Raw genomic sequence first — 14251 nt, 5'->3', positions numbered from 1 at the left:
AGAAAAATTGAATCAGAAGTTGAGTTGATCTCCTAGAGGGACCGTTTTTGGTTTTGTATTCACTGGATTTTGCTCCTTCCCTCTGTGTTTGAAGTGTTAATTATCAGAAGGGGGGGATGTTATTTTACTCAGGAAAATAGTCAGAATCAGTGTGTGTGTATTTTTTTTTTTTTAAACAGAAATGAAAACTAGAGTAGGATGAAAAGATTACTTCAGTTCTATATAGTATTTGTTCTGGACATAATTCAGTTTCCCTTCTGCAATTAAAAAGAACAAGATGGAGACTTTTCCCTCATTGAGAACTACATTTAAAAAGCTATCTGCTTGCTTTATTTTAGGGCAGCAAGTAATGGTAAATGCTTCCCTTTTCTGAGGTAAAAGCAGGTTCAGCAAAAAAGGTGTATTAACATCTGAGTTGGATTTGAAGACATGATTAATGTAAAAATTTGTAAAATGTTTTCCCCATGAACTTTTATTGAGGAAAAATTGCTTTCACCCTCCCTTCAAGTTAACTGGAGGAGCTTTTCTTGTTATTTCTGAGATATTTAACAGTATGGGAATAACAACCCCAGGAAATCTTAATTCATTCACATCTTTTAAAAGCTCCTTGATAGGAGATAGCACAGAAATCTTCACAATTCTTGCTCAGAACAGGCTTAAGATGTATGTAGTAGCTGATTCCATTCTGGTGGATATGTCAAGAGTCTGCACTGCTTCTCTCTAATGAATGTTGCCTTAAAGAAGTGACTGTTGTTATCAAAATGAAAATTTCGTCTGATTTTGCTGTTGTTCATCCTTGCTTTTTTAAGAATATAAAAAAGGCTTGGTCATCTCAGACCCGTTCTGAAAAGCTGACAGCGCCTTAAAAACCAGTTCTTAATGCTTTTAAGATACTGTGGCAATGTATCCTTTATAAAGGAGGATTTGGTATGAACTTAAGGTTTAGAAGTCCTATCTATGCAAGTAATAGAAATCATGATTGATAACGTCATCTTTTTTTGGTTGTTGGGTTTTTTGTGTTTTTTTCTCTTTATCCTTCTCTCTTTTGAAATGCTGTCTTACCCGATAAAAATTGCTAGACAATTTGTCCACTTTCCTCTTCCAAGACAGTATACCCAGGTACTGATAAATCATACTACATCTAGCTTTTGACAAGGTTTTTGGTATTTTTTTTAAGTCAGTGGAATGAAACTGATATATTTGTTCTTCTTCTTTACTGTTATGCTATTATTAATATCCATTGCTTTATAGTAGTTGCTTTGGGTTTCAGGTTTAGATGCATTTATTTTCAAGCTTGTTGGAATATGTTTCTTCAGAGGATAGCATTTCTTACTGTACAGAATTACACTGTTATGGAAAGTCTGAAAGCAGATGTTTATTGAAGTTAGTGGGAAGACTGCACGAACTTAGCTGAGTTAGGTTTTTGTGCAAATTCTTTTTTTCCTTGCAGACGTAGCATGTATGTATGGAAGAATTAGCATTCCAGTGAAATGCTGGTCTTCAGTATTGCAGCAGTTGTCCAAAAAGTGCTGGTTTAGCCCTGTCAAATTTGGCCATTTCAGTAGGAGAGAGCACTATTTTTTCTTTCCTCCTTTTTGTTTTCTGAGGAACCTGTTGGATTGTGGACACAAGAGTCAGCTTTGGCAGAACTTACACTAAGAAAATCTCACTATAAACTTCAGAATTAATGTTTTTGTATTTTTAATATACTAATATGTATCTTTATAGAAAAAAAATTACCAAATAGTAGTTTAATGTATAGTGTCTGGTGTTCTAATTTATATAGACCTTTTTACAGCCTTAGACCCATTTATTGCCTTAGGTAACAAGCTTAATAAAATTCATGTTAAATCTTTGACGTGCTTGTTAAAATATTCCTGATTTGTAAACATTGTTAAGTATCTTCTTATTGTATATTGAAGCAGAAATATGCATATTACAGTATGTTGTAAAGGCCAAACCATGGTATCTTAACTGTGTATAACAAATTCTTCTGCTTAATGTTTTCTCTTTCTGTTTTTGTTGTGGTTTGTTTTATTTTAGGTTGGTTGGAGTACTGCAAGAGATTATTACACATTTCTTTGGTCACCTATGCCAGAAAATTATGTGGAAGGATCAACTGTTAACTGTGTGCTGACATTTCAAGGTGAATATAAAGCAGTATCTATCTGTATTTTCCAGCCTGCACAACTTTTTAAATACTTATCTGTCCATTACAATGCTGAGGGTTGCATAACAGTTCTAGACTTCTACAAACATAAATTGGAGGAGGATTTTCCACACCTCACTGTGTGAAGGTCAGTCTTATTTTAGATGTCAAGGAAATTGTAAGGGCAAGTATGTGACTTTATGTTTTTACATAATAATGGACAATATTCATGACTGATAGAAAGAGAAGCTCTGCTGGAAACTATTCAAATACAGAAAATGACTTTGTTTAGTCATCAGCAGTTTTTTTTTTAATCTTAGCATCTCTTAATGCTTTGTGTCTTTACATTGTCTTTAGTCTCTGGACTTTAAACATCATTGTTAATGTAAAGCGATTCTTGTGAAAGAATAAATAATGTAGGTGACTGTTTGGTAAAGGTTCAGAGTTGTCAAGAGTAGCAGAGGACCTTTTGACAGTGAGGAATTGATGAAAATGACTGAAGTTTTTAAGAAAAGAATAAAGAGCAAACCAGTAAATGTTACACCACTGTACAAATCTGTAGTACAACTGCATTTTCAACACTGTGGAGATCAAATCCTCTCCCTCCCCAATCTCAACAAAGATTTAGTAGTGCAAGTGAACAAAGTGCAACAAGGAAGATCAAAATTAAGAAATAGCTTCTGTGTAAAGGTGTGGAGTTACACAGATGACAGAGAGACACTCTTCTCATTAAATATAAAAAGGGACAATGGCCATGGATTGTGGCCTGGGAGGTTTACATCAGACATTAGGAAGAACTTTTTTACAAAGAGGGACTAGTGGAGAACTTGAACAGGTATCCCTGGTTTGGAAGGAAGGGAATTCCACACACTTGATTATCCATTGTTCATATTTAAAGAAGTAGGAGCCATTGATGTAAGCTACCAAGTGACAGGTTCAAAATGGAAACAGAGATGATACTTGTATAACACAGTCAGTGTGCAGAACTTCTTGCCACAAGACATTACACATGTCAAAAATCTACACACATTCAAAGTTGCATGTAAAAAGAGCACCTCCATTAAACTGCGTAATGCTTTTCTGCTTGCTAACAGAATTTTATGTACCATCGTACATTCTTTCTTACTTCCCAGAGCTGGCTTTAGTCTTTGTGTGTGTTTATTGCTTAAAATATATAGAAAAGTAATAATTGAAGTCCTGAAATGACTACTGTGTTAGCTTGTTTTGTTAAAGCTGCAAATAGTGATAGCTTGGATAAGTTCACTTTTCTTTCTCTTGCTCCAAGTAATTTTTTTCTGGTAGTTTTGCTGATGATCGTATCCATATGATCTGACCATTTTATAACCTTGAAATTGGTGCAAGGTATGTGTGCTCTGTAGGAACTGGAAGGAAGTTATTAGTTTCTTTTACAGTTACCAAAATTCACTGAATGAGTGAAGTCTAAAGGTGACCTAGAAACCTAGGACTCTACATGCCATTATCAGTCCTTTGTACTGAGAAGTTTTACCACACATGAAGAGACCAGGTAACTCTGTCCCATCTGTTACATTCCATGCTGACAGTCCACCACTTTTATAGAGCTGCCAGATTTATTCTCCATTCAGATAGTCTCTCAGTTGTGTTTGGCAAGATATTTTACTGCTGCTGAGATGAGATCAGTAGAGCTTACAGGAGCTTAATTAACTGAGATAAATAGTAAATGTTTTGCAGCATGCTTTGAATATTTATTTTTAATGATCAAGTATGTGTGCTGGAAGAAAATAATCGTGAATCTCTTCTCTCCAGTTAACTACAAGAAAAAAGACTTGAAGTAGTTATAAGTTTGTCTGAACCAATATTAAAACTTGCTAGAGCTGCAAAGTAGATTGTTCTGAATTCGTTTCTGCATAGTGTCACCTTATTTAAGCATTGAATCAGGTAAACTGAACTGCAGTGCTATGTAGGAAAATGTAGTTGGGTCCAAAAGCACAAAATCCTGAGGTTTTGAAGTTAAGATACTACTCCCTGAGCTACAGTTAATAAAGTATAAGACTAATGGAAACATGAAGTGCTTGATAAAAGTGGTGTCTGTATAGCACATCTAATGTTTTACCATTTGTAGGAAAAGTAGCTAAGAGTACTGGGAAAAGTCTTCCAGGAATCTGGAATAAAAGTTAGTGAATAGAAATTAATAATAAAGTTAGAAAGGGAGCAGATTGAATTGCGGTGAAATATGAACAGGAATTGGTGACATCACCAACTTATGCTAGTATCATACTCAAGCTGGCTAGTGTAGCTGATAATTAAGTGTTCTGAATAAAACCTGTTGGTTTTCTTACCATTAAACTGGGTAAGGTGTGGTTTCTTGCATTTACTAAAAAAGGTAAAAATCTCATTAGTTCTGGAAATTATTGTTTAACGTCCACAAATATTACCATGTGAATCGAGGTGATGTAAGAGACTTGATGTTGAAATTTAGTGTGTAACAGTTCAATAGTCACACAGAAACTCTGAAATAATTTGCTAGGAGCATGCAGTATTACATAGCTACAAGAAAGATGATTTGTTCTTACCTTGCAAAGCGTAGAAGAAATTTTTTTTCAATTTTGAAAAATAAGCTCTTTTTTACCCACCCCGTCCATATTTGCAGATTGTTGACATTGTGTCATACATTCAGAGAATTCTTGTGCTTTGGCATTTAAAAATAGCAAAAGTAAATTGTGGTTACTCCACAAAAAACATGCAAGAAGTTGAACCTGGTAAAGTTGCAGATGCTTTGTTATTGCATGTTGTCTTTGTCTGTTGTCTTTGGTCCTATAGGTATTCCAAGGCCAAAAACCCGCCTACTCGTTGTTCTGTGATTGTTCAGCAGTTACATAATAATGTGGTCATGATCCAGCTTCAGGCCATCTTATAGCTAATGATTCTATCTGTTTCATAAGTACATAAACAGCAGCTATTACCTAATGTGTGGAAGGCGATGTGTACATATAGCACCTATTGCCTGATGCTGTTTTGACGTTTGTCTTAAAAGCTAGGAGAAATTGTTGGGGGATGAAAGTTACTAAATAGGATGACGCTTCCTTTCTGCTGTTTTGATCATTTATCTGTTCCTTACTGAGGTAATGAGCATGAAACTCGTAAGTCAAACATGATCTGATAATGTGTTTCCAGATGGAGGCTTGTATGTTTGTGTAGAATGTTTCTTCAAATATGAATTTATTTTGATAGGATATTATCTACCAAATGATGACGGAGAGTTTTACCAGTTCTGTTACGTGACTCATAAAGGAGAAATCCGTGGAGCAAGCACGCCTTTCCAGTTTCGTACCTCTTCCCCTGTTGAAGAATTGCTCACTATGGAAGATGAAGGAAACTCTGATATGTTAGTGGTGACCACAAAAGCTGGACTTCTTGAGGTTTGATTCAAGAATTCTTAAAATGTTATCTTCTTATTTATTTTCTTATGTATACATACAGTCACAGGATATAGTATTGAGGAACAAACCGGGAGGAAAAAAACCTGCATATGTATGTGTACTGTGTATATTTCTGTCTTGTTCTCCAGTATTTGATTGGAGTTCAGAACATTTGCAGGTCAAATGAGTAAAGATTTTAAACTTTGTACAGATACGGTATAGCACTAAGCATAGACTGGGAAACCATAAGAGAGTACATAGTTGCCCTTCTCTCACATCTGTACTCCTGGAGTGGGGAAGATACCTTTTGTGTGAAATGGTGCTTGTTGTAAAGAGAAAAATTTAAGGAACCAGTATACTTTTATTTGTGCATGAGTGAAGAGCCCTGGAAACTAAGCTGAATAGTTGCAGGTGCCTAAGTATGTTAGAATAGCTCTTGTTTTATTTAAAGCAGTGTTCTGTGTGTCATGTTCTTTGCTAGATGGATGTGGTTAGACTTGTGTGCTTACATCCAGAGTCAAGATGTTTCTGTTTGCTCGTTGATATTTTGTAGGCTGAAAACTACCAAAAAAACCCTCTCAAAACCCCCAACAAAACAAACACCACCACCCCCCCCCCGCCCCAAACCCAAACAAAAACCTGCCAAACCAAACCACCTTGATTGTATGAGTTGCTTATTGGAAAATTGCTCAGTACAGTTTCCTTACCTTGCCATCAGATGTTTTATCCTTTTGTCAGTTGCTGCATGTAACATGCATGCAGTTGTTCAATGTACAGTTCTCAAAATTTAGGGATAAGACACTTAGAACAGATATACATCTGAGATATGTTTACTTTTCAGCTATGTAGTCATAGTACTAAAATTAAAGAGAAATATTTTTTCAAACCTTTTTATTACCTTGGTTCATAGAATCATAGAATGGTTTGGATTGGAGGGGACCTTTAAAGGTCATCTAGTCCAACCATCCTGCAATGAGCAGAGAAATCTTTAACTAGATCAGGTTTCTCAAAGCCCCATCCAACCTGACCTTGAATGTTCCAGGGATGGAGCATCTGCCACCTCTCTGGGCAGCCTGTTCCAGTGTTTCACCACCCTCATCGTAAAAAAATTTCTTCCTTATATCTAGTCTGAATCTGCTGTCTTTTAGTTTAAAACCATTGCCCCTTGTCCTGTCACTACAGGCCCTACTAAAAAGTCTATCCCCATCTTTCTTGTAAGTCCCCTTTAAGTATTGAAAGGCTGAAGTTCATGTACCAGTCCTAACTTTTGGCTATATGTGTGTTCATTTTTTTGGTGAAATTCCTCAAACATTGCTTTAGAGTGTGTGTGTCTCTCTATACTCAGCAGCCATTTTTTCACCAAGCTGTCATCATCGTAATTAGCTCTTCCATAGTTGCTGTCACTTGGGAACAGTAAAGGCGCTTCACTTAAGGAGGGAAAACTTGAGTATAAATCAAGACACTGCAAAGTGTGCTGTCTAATGGTAATGGAATACTATTCAGTTAAAGCAATGAAACTTCAGAAAGTTGGGAATGAGGGAAAAACTGTAAAATAACCTAGCCAGAGGACATGCGTTCTGTGCTTCTGCTCAAACACTGGAGTAATTTGTTATTGACTTATGTGATAGGAATGAAGGGGAGAAAAATGACCAAAAAAGAATGTTTTTGTTTTTACAGTTTAAAATTGAAAAAATAATAAAAGAAAAAGAAGAGCTATTAAAGGTGACTTCCGTCCTGGAAAAGGAAACGGCACAGCTCAGAGATCAAGTTGAAAGACTGGAAAAAGAACTTACCCATGAAAAGCAGAGATATGACCAACTGCAAACAGAGCAAAAGGTTAGTTGTTTAACTGATTAAAGCTGACTTACAATGTCTGTAATCCTCCTTTTTCAAGGAACAGTTAAACTGGGTGAAAATCAGCTATCAAAACCCCTCAGCAGTTAGATAGACATTTACACTAAAATAGGTCAGTTCCTATTAACCTCCTGCCACTATTCCTTTTATGTTGTAAAATGGTTAAAATATTTAAGGCTTTTGGTACCAGGCTTGGTAAGATCATCGATGACAACTGTTACCAGATGTCTGACATTTAACTGTGGAATTCGTAGTGGAAAGTAGTTGATGGTTTAAAGTTTGCTTACATTGACTTAAAATGGAGGAAGCCTATTCAAAAAATTCCCATTAAGGAATAACTACATAGAACACAGGGTACTGAAAATGGTAAAAAATTTTGGTATTAAAAGCAAAGATCAGGACTTAACAGAGAATACTACTGCAAGGGCATACAAAGAGTGAAAAGTAACTAGTCACTTCTCTAAAAGGCTTTAGAAAGCTCTAAAGATTTTAAAAGGGAAAAGATGCACAAACCTAAAAATTAATATACAGTGTTAATTGATAGTGAAAATATAAATCTAGCCTAAAAGCTTAATTTGGAATTCTGTATATGGTAGGGAGGAAATCTAATATTATAAAAAAAAAAAGGCACAAAAAAGTTGGACCTAATCTATTTTTAAGCTTCTGCTTTTTCAAAAACAACTTTTAGGAGAAGATTAAAAACATGTGGGAGGAAGGTGGTGACATGGACAAATTTGAAGTAATGAAGCCTATATAATTTAGCTGTGGACAGCAGTTAATAGGCTGTTTCTAAGTACTAGTATGTATATGTCAACAGTTCTGCATGATACACCTTTAATAGAAAGGAATCTGTTGAGGGAATTTGAAACTCTTGAAGCTTTGTAGTACTTTTGAACAGTCATAGTGAAATGGACTAGAATGTTGGGTAAGGAAAAAAGAAAGGATAAGATCTTGTTTAGAAAAAAGTTTTTCCCTGTAAAAGAATGATTTGAAGTTCAAGTACATGGGAGAACTAGTTTAAATCAATAAGAGAAGAATTAAATGCTTAAAAGTATGCATTTCATGGATTTGCAGAATCATAAACTTAGTAGATAAATCTGAATGAACTACATAGATGCCTTTCATTGTCATTTGAGGATCTCATTTAAAAAAAATGTTTGAAAGTAAATTGTCAGTTCTAATCCACGTTGGCTTTACAATGCTGTTTTAGAACAATTTGTCAAATGGAATTTTGATGACTGTCCAGCAAGGATACAGTTAGACTGCATAGGAACAAAAATGTCTTGATACTTTCTCACACTTTCCTGTGAATTTCTATAATCAAAAATACTTTTGCCTTAAATATATGAGAACTTAGCAATTAGAATTTAATTTCAGCAGTGTTTTATTTTTTTGGTTTGTTACCCCCCTTGTATTTTGTTGAAGTGATGATGCAGTATGAAGAACTTCTTGCTTATATTTAGTTGAGCTATAAGTAGACGTCTAATCTGAAGGTGATGCAACTCTTCACTTACCTAGAATACTACAGAAGTTTTCTAACTCATGCGATTTTTTTGTCTCAAGTCTTTGACGCTGTATTATTTTCCATCTTTTATGTTCTATTCTGTTTTTCACTTATTTAAAGAAAAAAATCCGCTGAGTTGAAACATCTTTCATTTGCTTATATACATAAGCAGAATATAAATCCAGTGTTACTCTTGAAAATTAAACAGGCATCTACTAAATCAGATGCAATAAGTTAACTTTTTCATCATTGGAAAGTTTAATAAATGATACTTTGTATGTGGCTTTCTCTAAACTTTCCAGTCTTAAAGATGACTTCCCTTCTTGCTTTCCTTGCCTCCCTACCCCAATATATGAAATACAGCAGTGGGTCAAGGGATTATATCATTTATCTTTGCTGAGATACTGTACAGTGTGTTAATGGATTGATCTAAAGATTCCTGAGCAGCAGTTATATAGCACTCAGTTGGATTACAGTACCTTGTGGTTTGTTTAAAAAACCAGACAAACCTCACAAAACACTCCCCATCCAAACAACCACCAAAACAAACCCTCCAAAACCAGTCCCTCCGAAAAAAACGCAGGTAATCTAGTCAGCTTCATGTGATGTGAATGAATCATTGTTACTGGCAATAAACCTAAACAATGCACTGACTTGGCTGTTTTTTATATAAGACTACAAGGGATAACCTTGAAATGCTAAGTAATCAAAATATATGTGTATTTTATGTGACAGCAGAATCTTCACCTGTGTTTAGAATGAGCTGAGTTGTTTTGGTTTGGCTTGTTGGGTTTTTTGCCTTTAAGTTACAGAATGGTTGTTTTAACTAAGTAATTTTGTGGGTTTTTATTTTCTTCTTTTATTCCTAGTGCTCTTTTGTCACAGGTAGATTTTTAGTTACGCTCTAAACTTTTGATACATAAATAGATAAAAAGTGGAGTTGATGAATTTAGAATTTGTATTTTTAAAAATGTTTAACTTAAGCAGAGGTTTAACTACTTGGAGTTCTAGTAAAAAATTCTTTCAATATACTTTAGAGCATATTAGGCTGAAGAAAAACAATTAATAAAACGAAATAGCCCATATAAGAAAAATATAGCTATTGTAAACACTGCATATAATGACTTTTGTAGTTTAAGAGGAAGCTGTAAGTGATAGAAATCTTAATTTCTGTTAAAAATAAAGCTAAGCTACATTTAACCCATGCACAATCTCTTAACACTAATTTTTTTTCTGTTTTACAAGTACTTTCATCAGGAAGTGCACAGATAATATTTCTGCTTGTCCAAAGAGCCCTCTAAAAAAACCACAATAGCACAAAGTACTGTATTTAAAAAGCAGCAATTGCATGAGCAAAGGAAATGGATATGTCTGTATGGACACATACATTTGACTCTAATTGAGTGCAGAGCTCTTTATGCTGCTAATGTATTGGCAACTACTATTTGTTTATTACCATTTGTATTGTGATAAGGGGGCCCTGGAGTTATGAACCCCTTTATACAAAATACTAGTCAATCTGCCCCTTTCCTAAAAATCTTGCTCAGGTTCTTCAGAGCAAATAATACGGGTATCTGAGCCCATGTCTTTGTCTTTTGATCAAATACATTATTAAGCTACCTTATATTTTTAAAATTTAATTGACCAGAATGTGGATGGTGTGGTTAGGTGTTATAGTACATAAGTTATCTTACTGTGGTACAATGTAACAAATAGAAGGTATATTAATGATGGAAAAGCTGAGTTCATAATATGAAAATGTTTTGTTAAAACACAGTTCTCTTAATCCCCGTTTTATTCATGTTTATTCCTATGCCTTTAGGCATCTACTAAATACCTCTTTGGTATTGATTTTTATCAGTCCTTTGTTTTCACAAATAGCTCAGGAGTAGCTTGGATCATTGAGAAATATCTGTAGAAACATTGATTTCTTAATATAGACAGGATAGTTGTTGCCGGACAATGTCACAGCTATGCCCCAGTTAGTGTTTGGCTCCCACTCTTGATTTTTTGATCTCTCTTCCCCACCTAGTTACTCTCATAAAATTCTGGGCAGTGGAACTATTGTCTTCTCTGTCTGCTTTTTTGCCTAGTTGAGATGCTTTGTAAGTGGTCCTTTAGAGGCTCTTTGGGGAAAATATTAGGAAGAAACAAGCTAAAAGTAGATTAAATCTTTTAAGAACGTAGCATACTAAAGGATCTGTTCAGGTGTAATACAATCAGTGTTCCACAAAGTCTGAATATTGGGCATGTTTTTAAGTGGTGAAGAGATTCCCAGTTTTTGAGTTTTAAGAACAGATGAGTTCCTGTGTGTGTAGCACTTCAGACTGTAATGGCCACAACAAAGTACGGATTTCAGTTTGCTAACAGTGCCCTTTCTGTTCAGGAGGTACGCAGTCATTTCTTGCCTTTTTACGAGATAGCCATCTCATTTCCTACCAAAGATAGGGGCAACAAATGCATTCAAGACATAAAGTGATAATGTGCTATTAAAGTTGTTGAAACATAGCTTCTAATGTGTGTTAGAGCACTCTAAGTCACTACTTGTCTGTTAAGTATTTTTTTTGGTTTGCGTTTGTGGGGTTTTTTAGTATTTTATCATATTGGAGTAAATAAAAATCTGTGTTTTATTTGTATTCAACACATTAATGGTCTGCAGACATAGTTTTCTCAGGTTGTCATCACCACCATCATGGAAAAAGAGTATTTGCAAGACACACAGCTCTGTGCTAGTTAGTATTTGTGCTCAGAGGGAGCGTGCTCTCCAGCCCCACTGTTTTTAGTGCACATTATGATTATTACCACTAAGTTGTGTTAATTACCCCAGCCTGCAAAAGCTTAAGATATTGTAGAACATGGGACAAATTCAGTCTTTATTTTTTTTAGGTTGATCTTTTCATCTTCTTGTATCCAATGGCTGCTTAATGCAGTATGTAGTTGTTCTGACAACATTAGTTTAGGGAGGGGATAAGTGAATCTTTCCCGTTCTCCCCTTTCTTCTCCTGCCCCGCAACATGCACACTCTTTTTAGTCTTCTGAAAAGGGCTGTATTTTCAGTTACAGGAAAACATAGTATTTGTCTGCAGCATTTTTCATGCCAGTTAAACCATTCCTAGACTTTTTTTTTCCGCCAGGTGACATTAAATTAGCTCTTGGAGAGTGTGAAGGTTTAACTTAATCTGCTACTACTCTGTGTGGGAATTCAGAGTAAATGTGAAATTACTGGAAATGTTTCAGAAATGTCACATCTTTTTCTTACAAACTTCTGTTAGTGTTTCAGAGTTAATTTGTTTTTACTAGGATGATGTTCCCTGATAGCGTACTTTTATTTAGGATCATGCTGTATATGCAGCTTGCAACTCTACTGATATAACACTGTTAAAATAATGATGTAATTACTCACTATGATTATTTTACTTACAAAGATGACATATGATACGCGGCCACCAGAACTGTTTCAGGTTGCTTTCAACATTTCAAATTTTGCTGTGATTTCCTACTGAGACAATCTGTTCACTGGTACGTACTCAAGTAGATTGAGTCACATTAGTAAGCTACTTTTATCTGAATAAAACTGAAGAACACCGAATCAAAAACTGAGTGTGTTTTTATCTAGAAAATAATAATACAATTATTTCTAATCTGTGTCTTACACATTATGAATATGAAAATACATACATGTGTAAATAAAAAGGGTGCATGTTTTTTGGTCTTTGTGTTCCCAGTTTTGTGTGTACGTAAACTGTGCGTAAGCTCTCTGGCAGCACTGCACTTGCCTCCTGTTTTAAGATTTAGTGTTACTGTGCTAAACAAGAGAAACATGCAGTAGTCATTGTGTCAGTCTCTCATCGGTCACTCTTCTGACACTGCAACCATTCGATTTTGTGAGCACAGGCTTTGTCCGCTTTGGTAGAGAGCAGGGCTTGCAAATGATGCTTTTGCAATCATTTGTCTCCCTCTAGTGGGAAGAGAGTATTTCTGAACTGGTTTCTTTAACGTTACAGTGGTGACAAGTGTTACTCCTGTGGCAGTAGTTTCTGTAACTGTTTAACTTGAGTCAGAAGCAACAGATTTGCAGATGACCTGCTCATTCTTTGATGCTGTGAACATTTGTATAGTATTTCTGTTACGACATTGGCATAAATTGAGGCAGAAGTGAATTTACTGACTTGATAAACTTGTTCTTTCATGCTTTTTGAAAGCTTAGTTCAGCATTTAACTTTTAAAAAGTGAGCTAATTCATCTATCTGATGGGGAGTTTTAATAGGACATCCATCTAAATCCACATTCTACTGACAGGTTCTACCTGCCCAGTAGCTTTATTCGTTGGAGAGTTTTATTCAAATATCAGTGATTCGGTTCAGTTGGCTTTTGATGCCATTTTATAAGGAGAGTTTCTCTGGTTAGGTAGTGACAAAATGCTGTTGTGCAGTGTGATGTATCAGCAGTACAAGTGCCCAGTTCAGACTGCAGGCCAAGAAGTAAGTGAATCCTGTGTTTTTTCAGTGCCTCTTTAAATCAAGCTATGTTGATATTGTTTACGTATGCTGCATGTGCAAAAATCTGATGGTCAGGGAGATGCATTGTTGTTTTTCTTTAAAAAAAAAAACAAACAACCCCGAAACAACCACCCAAAAAGCAAAAACCCAAACAGCAACCAAAAAACTACCCCCCCAACTCAGAAAGCAAAACCACAAAAAACTCCACACAAAACCCCTCAAACTCCAGGTAAATAATGTTTTAAAGATACAAATTAAACACTCAGAATTGCTCAGGTTGGCAGCACCCTTGGGTGCTATAAACATCCTGTGAAGAGAAAAGGCTGTTTTATTGTTTTTCGTGACTGTTCTGTGTATGAATATTTCTTAAACTGATTAATTGAAATTTATTTCACTGGATGATTGAACAGATTCATTTGAGAGATTCTTAAATGTTTTAGATAGGTATACTGCCTGCATTTAAATTCAAATTATGTATTAATGAGAATGACTCTTTGCAAAAGTGATAGCTTATAGTGAAATTATAAGATATTTTAAGAAATTAACATTCTGAAATGTAAATGCATGCTGCAAAATTGTAGTATGTCTAAATGCTTAAGCTGCCTCCTTCAAAAACTTGCATGTCTGTAGTCTTCATGACAGTAATTGGGTGACTAGTGTTACTTAGATGAACTTTAACAGAGTTAGGCCTTAGTTTTGTGGAGTTTTGATCTGTTTAACAATTTTAACAAAGATTAACACAATTAAATCACGACCACTGTGATATCTTATGTTTTTGGAATAGAGACTTCTGTGTTTTTAGAGCAGATTGCCAATCATAGCCACAAAGATAAAAGCTTAATATCAC

General features: G+C 35.2%; 1 protein-coding gene across 4 annotated transcripts in view; it reads left to right on the top strand.

Annotated features, from left to right (window-relative positions):
* The window catches only part of TAX1BP1 (Tax1 binding protein 1), a 66134-nt gene that overhangs the window by 15807 nt on the left and 36076 nt on the right, over window positions 1-14251 (top strand). For all 4 annotated transcript variants that reach the window (XM_068405134.1, XM_068405135.1, XM_068405133.1 and 1 more), the window contains exons 3-5: window positions 2044-2146; window positions 5360-5547; window positions 7225-7383. In XM_068405134.1, the coding sequence (XP_068261235.1) occupies window positions 2044-2146; window positions 5360-5547; window positions 7225-7383 (450 nt within the window). The remainder of the gene's footprint in view (window positions 1-2043; window positions 2147-5359; window positions 5548-7224; window positions 7384-14251) is intronic.

The sequence above is a fragment of the Nyctibius grandis genome, chromosome 7 (assembly GCF_013368605.1).
Source record: "Nyctibius grandis isolate bNycGra1 chromosome 7, bNycGra1.pri, whole genome shotgun sequence".
NCBI classification, from domain to species: Eukaryota; Metazoa; Chordata; class Aves; order Nyctibiiformes; family Nyctibiidae; genus Nyctibius; species Nyctibius grandis.
The sequence above is the reverse complement of the archived record's forward strand: the minus strand, read 5'-3'. Positions and strand labels throughout refer to the sequence as shown.